General features: G+C 36.7%; 1 protein-coding gene across 1 annotated transcript in view; it reads left to right on the forward strand.

The window, feature by feature from the left end:
* LOC148544724 (uncharacterized) overlaps window positions 1-10,905 on the forward strand; it is a 199,100-nt gene extending 188,195 nt beyond the window's left edge. Inside the window, exon 2 of the mRNA XM_088498199.1 lies at window positions 7,795-10,905. Coding sequence (XP_088354325.1) covers window positions 9,750-10,562 — 813 coding nt within the window. The 5' untranslated portion in view covers window positions 7,795-9,749 and the 3' untranslated portion in view covers window positions 10,563-10,905. The remainder of the gene's footprint in view (window positions 1-7,794) is intronic.
* Window positions 10,906-13,269: the final 2,364 nt, after the last annotated feature.

Below are 13,269 nucleotides of genomic sequence, written 5' to 3' on the forward strand. Positions count from 1 at the left end.
TTCACTCAAGCGAAAAAATCCTTGCTCTTTATCTTTTCTCTGTTTCAGATTGTGCAGATCCATTAACGCTTCTCGATCCATCATTGTGTGATTGAAACTGGATATTCTCTTTCGTGGCCTCCATTATTGAAGGAGTTGTTGTGATTACAGTGTTTAGAAGCTGTTGTGACTATCGTGTTTAAGTAGAAGTTAAACCTTTCTTCACTCTTCACTCTTTCACTGTTTGCTGAATGTTGTGTGTTTTACATAACTGTCTTTGTTGGTGATTTTTAATTAGGTATTTACTATTTCACATTTTTTTTTTATGTGTAGTAATGGGAGAATCAAAATTCACAATAAAGTTCCATTATGGTGAAAAATTCATTGACACGGGACATGAGCTAAACTATTTAAGTGGAGAGGTTGCACTACAAAAAAGATTTAAAATGGCATTTATATTATAACTGTTTTAAAAAGAATCACCCTAATATTTGAGTATTATGGCTTTTTATGGTGCTGTCATAATTAATTTGCATAAAATGATGGTTTTTGGTAATTTTAGCTGTTTTAAAATGTCATTATTGAAACCCATTATTAAAAAAAAAGCCCCAAAACTCTTTTTCAGCAAAAAAAAAAAACCTTACACAGTATTTAGTTTAAAAGAATATGAGGGAAAAAATATAGAGAAAGAAAATGGGTGAAAAATCAAAATTTTCATTGTTTAGATTACCAAAGAAAATGAAGAGGAAAAGAAAAAAGTGGAGCGGAGTCCACACAAAACTTTTCTCCTAAACTGTGAGATGAAAACTAACGAAGAATAAGGAAATAATGATGTAATTACAGATTTACCCTCTACTTAATAAAAAAAGCAAATTCTTCATTTCACTTTCTTCTAAATATGAAACCCATCTCTTATGTTCTTCCCAGTTTTACAACGCCACCAAACTCCATCTTTTCCTTAAATATAATTAAAGAGATTAATGATGTAATGTATGAGTAATTTTTATTAGTCTTTTATGAAATTATTTGCTTGTATATATTTAAAAAATAATAATACATCTTTTTGTTTACCACATTTAAAAGACAATAAAAGAAGATAACTTCAAAAAAAGTGTTGTTATTAACAAAAATAATATGTTAAAATCTTAAAATACAATTTAAATGACTTTTTTAATTAAAAAAATTGTATACATTAATACATTATAATTTATATATAATATAAGTAAGGGTATTAATGTAATTTTAATCTGGTATAATTTTCTCTCTTTTTATTTTTTCTTTTATCCAAACAAAAGAAAAATTTCTTACTATTTTCTTTCCATCCATTTTCTCTTCATTCAAACAACAAACTAAAAAATCAACTTTTCCTTCCATTTTCTTTCTTCTCTTTTTCTTTCTTCTCATTTTCTTTCCTTCCATTTTCTTTCCTCTTATTTTCCATCTTGCATCCAAACAATGCCGTAGCGCTGCTTATCTGGTGAAACCAAGAAACCCATTATCTAGTGAAACTAACACGCGTTGCAACCACTAAAACTCAAAAATGACGATAAGTGCTCTGCTCCGGCAATAATCTGCACCAGCGACTGCTCTGGAGACGATCTTCTCAGCAGCGTTCTCCTCTAATGAGACTTAGTGCTGTGAACTAAAATGCTCTCTCTAGCAACGATCTCCTCTGGCAATGTTCTCCTCCAACGGCGCATTCTGCTCTGGCAGCACATTTTCCTCCGGCGGTATTCTCCTCCGATTATAACCTCCTTCATCGAGCTACTGTGCTATGAGTTTCTCCTTCCGCCAAGATTCTTAGGTTTTATAAAGTAGGGTTTTCAGGCATTCGTTCTGCTTATTCAATTCTGTCGAGAAATGTGATCTTCTCTCTCTCTCTCTCTCTCTCTCTCTCTCTCTCTCTCAATTTTCTATTGTTGTCGAAAATACCTGAAAATTTGAAATGGAAAATTAAGTTGCAGAAACTTCATAAAAATATTAGATGTTTTATCAATTTGTTCGTTTCTTTTTTATTATTTAGATTCTAATCATCTAGTGGCTATGGTCTTTCTTTTCCAAGTTATCTAGTCTCAGTTGATTCCTATATGAATTTGTAGGTTCACTTTCTATATCATTTTGTAGATGTTTGTTTGCTCTTGTTAGGGTTCTTGTTTGCCTAGTTATTGACATTGCTTTTCATGTTAATGGATCTCTCTATAGCTGGCTAATACTAAAGAATACATTGAGGGACAATTTACTGGAAATTTGGAAAAAAATTTAATCAGGTATGTGTTCTATCCAGATTTTGTATGTGTGGGGATGCATTTTAAATAAATCTTCCATGGTTATGATTACTACGTCATGAAAATGAAATTGTTGTCGACAATAAAAACTAGTGTTGTTTTTACCATTTGATTTCTAGAATTTTATGCAGACATTTAGACATTGTTAGTTAAATTGTTATGTCAAGATTGCTTACTTAAACAATGTGCCCTTTGTACATTTAGGTAGCATTTGGTAGAGAGATAGAGATTGAGAGACTAAGACAGAGAGACTGAGACTGAGAGATAGAGATTTAAAATAAGTCTCAATATTGTGTTTGGTGTAAAATGGGAGACAAAGACTAAAATAAGAATGAAGCTCTAATTTAATTTGCACAAAGGGTAAAGTTAGAATTAATGAATTGCAATGGGGGTATTTTAAGTATAAAATGTTATTAAAATTTCAGTCTTCGTCCTAAAAAATTTCAGTCTCCTATATCTCCACTTTCTGGAGGTACTAAAATACTAAAATTTTGGGAACAAAGACTGAAATTTTAGTACCAGTCTCTAGACCAATAAACATGATACTGAGTCTTAGTCTCCCAGTCTCTGACCCAGTACATCAAAATAAACGCTACCTTAGAAGACTAGGGAATGAGTTGTTCCAAATTGTACATTTAGAATACTAGAGAATGAGTTGTACATTTAGGACTTGTTTGGGTGAGCTTCTAAGAAAACTTTTTTGAGTTATCTTTTTTTAGAAGATCTTATAAAAAAGTAGAAGTAAGTTTATGTTTGGATATCTAATGCAAAAAGATCTTTTTATCTATCAATTATGTTTGAGTATATCAATATAAAAGTACTTTTTTGTTTATTTATTATGTGAAAAATATCTTTTTTTAAGGAAAAAATCTTTTAAAAAAGATATAAATTATAGCTTCTCAAAAAATGTATTCTTTTATTTTTCTAGTGCTTTTACTTTTACTAATAGAAATTACCAAACACAGTAAAAAATAAAAAAAGGTCTTTTTTATTAAAAAATATCTTTTTAATCAACTTAATGGCACCCAAACAAGAATTTAGAATACTAGGGGCTATGGGAATTTAGAACTTAGTGTAGACACTTATTTATGATCTTATCTATATTCTCGAGAATGACAACTTAGCAGAGGCCTGTGTGATAAACCACTATTTTATGATTTATCTTGTGCTCAATTGAGTAGTTTTTATCAAGTCTTTGCTCACTTATTCACATAATTTGCATGGTTTTACAATTCCTTCCTTATTATGCGATATATGTGAAAACATGTTTCCTAGGCCTTAAAACTGTTAATTTTGATTATCCTTTATTCCCATTCAATGCCGTGATCTGTGTGTTAAGTATTTTCAGGCTTTATAGGGCAGGAATGGCTTAGAGGACAGAAAGGAAACATGCAAAAGTGGAGGGAACGAAAAAAAATGAAGTATTTGAGAAACGGGCTGCGACGCGCACGCATGGACGACGCGGACGCGTGCCTAGCGCAGAACACGAGCGACGCATACACGTGACTGACCCGTACACGTGACAAGAGAAATCGACAAATGACGCGCACACGTGACCTACGCATTCGCGTGACAGACGCCACGTGCAGAAAGTTGCAGAATTCGCCCCCAGCGATTTCTGGGCTCCTTTTTTGCCCAAATCCAAGCCCGGAAACACAGAATAGAGGCTGTAGAATGGGAGAATCACATTGATTCAATTATCATTCATTCATTATTGAGAATTTTAGGTTTTAGATGTAGTTTTTAGAGAGAGAGGCTCTCTTCTCTCTCTTAGGTTTTAGGATTAGAATTTCTTCGTCTTTTAAATTCTAGGTTCAATGTTCCTTTAATTTAGTTTCTTTTCTACTTTTATTTGTCTTAGTATTCTACTTTATCTATTTTCCCTATTGATTACTTTATGTTGCTATTTGGTTTATGAATTCTCATGTTTAATTTGATTTTCCATTTAATACACTTTTAGGTATTTCAGATTTATGATTGTTTCTTCTATTTATATTATTAATGCTTTTAATTTAATTTAGATTTCTCCCCTTTTGGCCTTGGTTGAGTAATTGGTGACACTTGAGTTATCAAACTCCTTTGTTGATTGAAAATTGAAATTTGCTGGTTAATTTGGATCCCTCTAAAGCTAGTCTTTCCATAGGAGTTGACTAGGACTTGTTGAATCCCATTGATTGGTCCACTTGACTTTTCTTTATTTAGTAAGGGTTAACTAAGTGGGAGCAATAAACAATTCTCATCACAATTGATAAGGATAACTAGGATGGAATTTCCAGTTCTTATACCTTGCAAGGGTTTTCATGATAATTAATTTACTTTCTTGCCAATTTATTTCCTTGTTTCCTATTTCAAAAACCCAAAAAGATACTTTTCCATAACCAATAATAAATCATACTTCCCTGCAATTCCTTGAGAGACGACTAGAGGTTTAAATAATTCGGTTATTAATTTTATTGGGTTTGCTTTAGTGACAACCAAACTTTTGTACGAAAGGATTCTTTGTTGCTTTAGAAACTATACTTACAACGGAAATTTATTTGTGAAATTCTTTACCGATAGAAAACCCGTTCGTCAAAAATGGCATCGTTGCTGGGGAGTTGCAGACGTGTGTCTTATTATTGGTTATTGTAAATATTTGCTTTTTGCTTGTTTATTTGTTTTTATTTTTGTTTTTAATTTTTATTGGCTACTATGAGTTCTCACCCCTGTCGCTTTGAGTTTGGTTCCAATGTTGTTGTAAGGAATGGAAGCTATAATGGGAACATGCATCAAGGTCGAAATAACCAAAGACGGGAGGAGCCACAAGAATTTGATCAACCCTTTCAGCAACAACGCCTTCCAAGGTACCATGAACAACGACCATCCTACAATGCATGCCAAGACAATAGTTATGGTGGACCTTTTCGTGACAACCAACCTCCACCAAATTACTATGGTCAAGAGCCATTCCGAGGTGCGTACCAAGATTATAGATATGGTGGATCCCCTTGTAGTTACCAACAAGCCCCATCATATGCCTATGAACCCCCTCTTCAACATAACTTTGAACCACCATACTCAGAAGCCACCTACAACCATTCACCTCCATATGACCCTAACCCTTATCCACCCCAATTCTAATCCAATTACTCCCAAGAACCACAACTTCCATATGCACCATGTCCATATCCATCGACCCAAGAATCACAGGATCGTCTCAAGGAAACAGTGGATAAATTTCATACAACCCTTCATCAACTGGAGCAAGTGATAAATAAATTAGCTTCCCAACGTTCGGACACTCAAGGAACCTCCCATGGCTTCATGTGGAGAATCTAATAAAGAACGTAGTATGAAGGAGACACTAGAAGCTCCGATGGATAGTAAGGAGCATGACTTTGTTCTAGAACAAGTGGAGGAAGCCGAAATTATCGAAAAAGAAGAATTGGTTGAAGACTTAGGAGACGTTGAACCTCCATGGGAATCAAGAGTTGTAGAGAATTCCGCCAAGAAATTTGCAATTAATGCTAAGGAGGATAGTGCACAACCCCCAAGGCATGTACCTTATGAAGAACTAGACAGAACAGATCAAGAAGCAAGTTTCCTTGGTAATGATGATCATGAATCAAGCTCTCCTAATGCTGAATTTGCATCCGAAATTGAACTCCTTGAGCTTGAAGAATCTTCCCCAAGTGAATGTGAAGATGATGTGGAGGTAGACTTTTCTCAACCTCCAACTTATGACTTGAGTGATGGGGAAGAAATCGAAGACTTTGATCAAGATGTGGTTGCAGTTGAAGAGATTCGCAAAGAGGTGGAAGAATTCACAGAAGAGTGCGAGGGAGTGGAGCTTGAAAGACCACTGGAAACACATCTCCCAAGGCCATTACCACCCAATACAAACTTCAGGTGGGTAAAATCCATAGCTTTTATCTTTACCTTCCCACTTGAATATGGTTTGATTGAAACCGATGGCCAGCTTAGAGCTCTTTATGGCTTTAAGAGTAAGAAGTTGGCATGCAAGGTTCAATACGGTTCCATGCTCCAAATTGAAGTGAAAGAATTGGTATAGAGCTCAATTGAATGGGTCTCGGAAGATGTTTGGGTATCTCAGTGAGAGTTCAAATTGCATACCGCCCGGCCGAAAAAATATAGATCAAGAAGAAGACGGGTACAAAAGTAAGGTTTGGGATCCTAGAATTCATTCTGATAATCAACACTCCTGGAGCCTGATCACCTGCTTTAACTTGATCAAAGGCTTTACATGCCTAGTTTGGGACCCCGGAGGCTATTGGAATTGCAAACGTTGGTGGAGATTTCTGGATGAGTTCAAGCATAAGCCACCATAACAGGGAGCTCACCAAATGTCCAACTTAAGGACTTTAACTAAAAGTGCTAGGTGGGAGACAACCCACCATGGTATGATCGTTCTTTTTTTCAATCTTAGTTTTCTTTTGTTTTGTTTATTTCTTAGTTTTATTTTATTCTATTTTCTCTAAGTGGCATTCATAACATCTGCATCAGCATCCCCATTTTACATGCTGCATAATGCATAAAAAAAAAAACCACACTACGCGTGCGCATAGGCCATGGGTGAGCGTCAACTTCAAATCGGCGTCTCCATCCAACGACTAAAAAGTTAGGATGGAATCGTGCGGCTGGTGTGTGATAGGCACAAATTGGCACACGCATTCGCGTCAATTTCATTATGGCACATCACGCGTGAGCGTGTGCGACACGCACGCGTCGCATGAAAATTTTTGCCCCCTCAAATCAGATAGAGAGTTGCGCCAAAACGGCGCTGGACTCATACGTTTAGCACAATTCTGGTCGACGCGTACACGTACCTCACGCGTACGCGTCATCTCCACCTATTCCTTCTCATGCGTTCGCGTACATGACGCGCTCGCGTCAATGGATTTTTTCTTCATCCACGCTCTCGCGTGATCCACGCGTACGCGTGGATTTGAAATTTTATAACCCCTGACGCGATAACCCTAGCCCCCTTCGCGTGCTTTTTCTTCCCCTCCCCCCCCCCCAACGTTCCATTTTCACTCTCTCTCCCTCCAAACCTCTGTATCCACCCCACACCGCCGTCGTTCGCCCCGCTCTCCCTCTTTCTTCTTCCCTTCTTCTCCTTATTCCTTCTTTCTCCCGCCAACCCCAAACCTGCCGCCGTGCCACCACAGAACTGCCATCTACCACCACCTCGACGCCACCGTTCCCCCCTCATCCCTCTTCCTCTTCTCATCTTCCCCCTTCTTCCCCTTCTCCGACCGCCCCGACCCTCACCACCGCGCCTCTACCGCGCCGCCCTACGTCACCGCCAGGCTCACCGCCGCCACCGTTCCTAAGCGCCGCCACTGTCTTCCTCCCTTTCCATTTTGCCAGCACCCTTCTTTTCTTCCCTGTTCCAGGTTTCCCTGCCTCCATGACTCTGTTTACTTACTGCTTTAATTATTCTTTGTTTATTCCAGTCAGTTTAATTATTTACTTTGTCTATTAGGATTAGATAAAAATACATGCTATTAGGTAGCTAGGCTATGGTTAGAAGATTCTAGGTCTGATAAGTGCTCCGTTCCCGCTGTTTGAATTATCTAGTGCTTGGCTGTTGATGTTGCTATTCACTACTGTTTCATTGCTCTTCGATACTATTTTGCTTTATCGGATCCTAATTGATTGATACCAATGCTTACATAAATTAATATACATTAGCATTCTTGTTGCAATTTGCTTTTTCCTTGTTGATTCAGTAAGCTCAATACATTGCATCCATATCTTAAATTATTGCTTGCTTTCTGAATTTGATGAGGCCAGGCTGATTGTATATACCTGCTTACTACTATTTTGGATTGGATACATTGCTGAATTCTTCTGGTTTTACATGGTTTTAATGCTTGAAACGGTTACTGCCTTCATAAGAAATCCAAACTGATAAACTGAGTTTACGACCAGCATGCTGCGTTGTTTTGCTTTATAATGTCTGAGTCACATGAATTACCTTGTTTTTCATGGTGCTAACATATATCAATATTCATATGCTATTTGAAATTGCTGGCTTATTGCATGTTTCTGTGCCGCTTTTTTGAAATTTCATTTACTTCCTAAAGTGCTCCAATTCAATTTTTCCCATTTTAGTTCCGCACTTGGATCTTTAAAAAGAACCATGCTGCTTCGATTGCTAATTTACCTTGACTTTATATTGATTCAATTTTCTGCTCACTGCCATATTACTTGCTAGTTTGATACAATTTGTTCTGCGCCTCATATAAGCTGCTAATCTTGTTTAAAAGTGCTACTGCTTGCATTATTCTGCTATTTGATTTTCCAGTAACGTCCCTTTTACTACCGAAATGCTGCCCAAAATTTTTTTCTGAAAAGCTGTTTTACTTAACTTTTACCCATGATTTGACTTTGGCACTTTTGACACTGCAATTTACTTGGTTTATACCAAAGCCATTTTCATGAGATACTAGGCTAGCATTTCCATTCCATTTGGTTCCCTCCTTCATTACATTGCATTATTGATGATTTTACTTCTCTGTGTGCTTTCTTTACCTGATTTATCATCAATAATCTGCATTATCTGCTTGAATATGAGTTGCTTGTTCTTCAAGCTTGTGCACTTCTGTTAGCTAGGAACTACAGTACCATGCCACTAACTTTAACTTCCCTTTTCTAACTCTTGACTTCATTAACTTTCTAACTTCTCTCTAAGTTTTACACTAACTCCTTTCAAACCCTTTCAAGGCATGTTTATTGTTGTTTCCTGACAAACAAGCATTCTGCATTTCATTTAATAGTTTTTGGATTGTGATCTCTGATTGAACTCTTTGAATTTTACCTTGCATTCGGTCCAAAATTCTATATCTTTCTGACTCACTTCCTGCTTTGGCTTTTATTCCTCTCTTGCACATCTACTGCTTGAATTGCTTGCTTACTATTTGCCTTCCTGTTTTTTCCGCTTTGGTTTAATAAATTATATCCTAGAAACTCTGTTTTTCAGGATGTCTGATCCAAAAGGGAAAGGCAAAGCTAAAGCAGGCACGGGTAAAAGGAAGAGAAGAGAGTCATCTGTGGCTCTGTTAGATATACTGCATGATGATTCCTGACATGAAAAGAAATTCACTCCACAAGAAAAGGAAGATCAATTAGTACCTGCCTCTGACCCGGTTAAGTTTTCCAACCGCTACTATGACCTGAAATATCCGGTCTTTACAAATACAAGGCACCTATATTTAGAAAAGACTCCCAGAATTCCACTTGTATTACAGCAGTACACCACAGAGAAAATCAAACAGAGAGGCTGGTTCTTTCTAGAGAGGAACTTGACTGAGGTTAATGCATCTTGGGTCCGGGAATTTTATTGTAACTATTAAAATGACCCTGGATGCAGTGCAGCTAAGAGGGAAATAGATTTTAGTTACTGAGGAGTCCATTGAAGATATCCTCCATTTCCAGCCTAAGTCAGATGAGCCAGATGGTTATCAGCAGGCTGAGGAAGCCATGAGGTTTATGAGCTTTAATTGGGAGGTAGTGAAGCGCACCATAGCCATTGATCATGCTGTTTCCTGGGTTATGGGTAAGTCAACAGTAAATCCAAAGGGCATCAAGATTATTTATCTTAATAATGAGGCTCAGCTATGGCAACAAATTCTAAGCAACTATGTTATGCTGAGCACTCACGAGACTGAGGTGCCAGCTGCCATGATTACTCTCATCTGGTGCGTCATGGAAGGCAAGGACCTGTACCTTCCCCGATTTATCCGCCACTACATGGCCAAAGTTCATGTTCGAGGCACTCTACCTTTCCCCTATCTGATTACTCAGATGGGCCACCGAGCTGAGGTACCCTGGGAGCTTGATGATGAGAAGCCACCAGCCGCCGACTGCAAGAAGATCATCCCATACGGCAGGAAATTTGAGGCTCTGGGCTACAGACCGCCTTCTCTTACTGCCTCCGCTGACGCAGCCACATCTTCTATTGTCCCTTCAGCACCTGCTGCACCACCCACACCCACAGTACCCTCACCCGCTTCCCAGCCCATCTACCACCTAGTGCACCGACTCTTTGAGCGCCTGGATCAGATGGGGTGCCGGAACCAGCGACGTTATGAGCGGTCTGAGCGTCGCAGTAAGCAACACTACGAGCATCTGAAGCTGATGATCAGGTCAAGACACAGTGACATCCCCTCCAAACCTGACACACCATCGGAGCCATCTGAGGAGGAGGCGGATGAGCAGGAGGACGATGCACGGGCAGAGGATGACCACCAAGCAGAGCCTCAGCAGGCAGAGCCCCAGCACGAGGAGCCTTAGCTAGAGCAGTCTGCAGCACCCCAGGCCCCTATACAGGCAGAGCCACAGGCACCTTCACAGCCAGAGCCCATAGAGACAGCATCAACACACCCTTCAGGAGGCGACGACCCTTCACACCCAGCTTGACTGAGCATCGAGGACGATGCTATTATATAAGTGTAGGGAGGTCGCCATCTCTGGCGGACTTTATTTTGGTGAACTATTTCAGACCCTTTTCATCCTATTTTGTTTTATTTTCTGTATTTTTGTTTTATTCCATTTTATCTTATTTTTCTTTCAGTACTTGCACATTTTCTTTTACTGTACTTTTGTCTATTTCTACTTTATTACATTTTTCACTTTGGGCTGTATATACCTTAGATATTTAGCTTGATTTGCACTCTAGTTTATTAGTTGTGATATAGAGAAATATGGATTATTAAGTTTAGTTTACCCCCTTTTTAGCATATGAAAATTTGGTTTAATTGAAAATAGAGAGTAAACTATAAATTTTTAGATTTTCATAATCACAACAATCCACTTAGCATATATATAGTAATAAATGTTGGTAAATTGATGACATTTTAAAAGAATATATTTATTTTTATAAAAGTCATTTAAAGATTCACATTGATTTGAGTTGAAACTATTTATCCTTACTTGCATGATATACATGACTGACATATGGTTTTTGAGCCAAAGAACACACAACCTGTGATATTTGAGCTTAATTACATGGTTACATTATTTAACCATAATATTTTATTCTTGTGTATTTTCTTCACTATGATTGCAATCTTCACTTTGTTCCATTCTATATGTCCATTAGTTAGTGTATTTACATGCTTGCATATGATTGAGGCCATTACTTGTTTCTGCTCACTTATCCCAAATAGCCTACCCTTTAAATCACCCTTGTTAGCCACCTCGAGCCTTTTAATCCCCAATTGTTCTATATTTTACCACATCACTAGCCTTAAGCAAAAAAATAATTAAATACCCCAATTGAATCCTTGGTTAGCTTAAGATAGAGATTGTGTATCAACTAAGTGTGGGGAACCGTAGGAACTTGGGTTGATAGAAAAGTGTTAAATTGACAAAATAATTGGAAATTGGGTGCATGCTCATGTAAGACCAAAATAACTAAATACCATGTGCATTGATATGTTATGTTTATTTTTCTAATAATAATAATGATAATAATAATAATAATAATAATAATAATAATAATAATAATAATAATAATAATAATAATAATAATTCCTATAATTAAATACATAAATAAGGGAACAAAATTACTCCAATATTAAATTTAGTAAAAGATCAATGCATGTGTGATACAAGTTAAAAGAAAAGTTGGTACATGAGTATGTGATACAAAAGTAGAAAAATTGGGTAGCTAGGCATAATGTTAGAATTGTACAGAGTATGTATATGTTAGGTGAGATCTTAGACTAATCAAAGATTTAATTTATAGCTCACTTGGCCATACATATATCATCACCCTTGCCTTGGCCCCATTACAATCTTGAAAAGACCTCATGATGTTTGCATGTGTACATTAAATATTTGTTGATTGGTTAGATGAAGAACAAATTTTAAAAAGCATGACTAGAGAAGAGTAGAGTGATTAACCCCAAACATTGAGTGATTAGAGTGTATATACAAATTCAGTGAGGGTTCAATAGCTCAATTCCATATATCCATGTTTGATCATTGCTTGTCTTGCAAGTTTGTGAACTCTTTTGATTCACTCAACTCAATTGTGAATATGTTTTAATATGATTTGGCCCTTGGTTGTGCGTATATGATTCTTTGAAAAATTTGACTCAATTTAACCACATATAAGCTCTATGTGTATATAGGTGGATAGTAATTAGAATTGCATGATTCATATAGGTAGCTTGCATTTAGATAGATTGCATTGCATAGATTCCACCATTCTGCCTTCACTCTTTTTCAGTTTCTCTTGAGCTTAGCATGAGGACATGCTAATGTTTAAGTGTGGGAAGGTTGATAAACCACTATTTTATGATTTATCTTGTGCTCAATTGAGTGGTTTTTATCAAGTCTTTGCTCACTTATTCACATAATTTGCATGGTTTTACAATTCCTTTCTTATTCTGTGATATATGTGAAAACATGTTTCCTAGGCCTTAAAAATGTTAATTTTGATTATCCTTTATTACCAAGGTTCTGAAAATCGAACCAGTCATCGAACCGCTCTAGCTACAGGTTCACTGGTTCATAGGTTCAACCGGTTCGACCGTGGTTGAACCGAAAAAACTGTTTTATAATAAAATAATAAATAAAATATAAATAAACACATGAAAATATAATTATAGTATAATGTAAACTTTAAAATATCATTCAAATTAAAAGTACTACATAAACCAGAATGTTATAATCTCATTCAAATACAAATTCAAAAGTGAAAAAACAAAACAACCAATCAAACATAACATAGCAACATCAAAATAATCCAAGTTTGTCATCAATCATCAAAATCCTCCATAACTTGCTACAGATATGCGTCATTGATATCATCACCTTCATTTCCACTACTTGGACCAGAAAAAGCAAGTGGTGCAGCATAAAATGTACTACTACTACCACCACCACCACCTTGATCTAAATCATCATCAATCTCATCTAACAAAATATAACACATTATCAATAAATTAAAGATCAAAGCTATTGTAATTTATTGTCTGATCAATAAACTATA

Source organism: Arachis ipaensis, chromosome B9 (genome assembly GCF_059453495.1).
Source record: "Arachis ipaensis isolate K30076 ecotype BB chromosome B9, ASM5945349v1, whole genome shotgun sequence".
NCBI classification, from domain to species: Eukaryota; Viridiplantae; Streptophyta; class Magnoliopsida; order Fabales; family Fabaceae; genus Arachis; species Arachis ipaensis.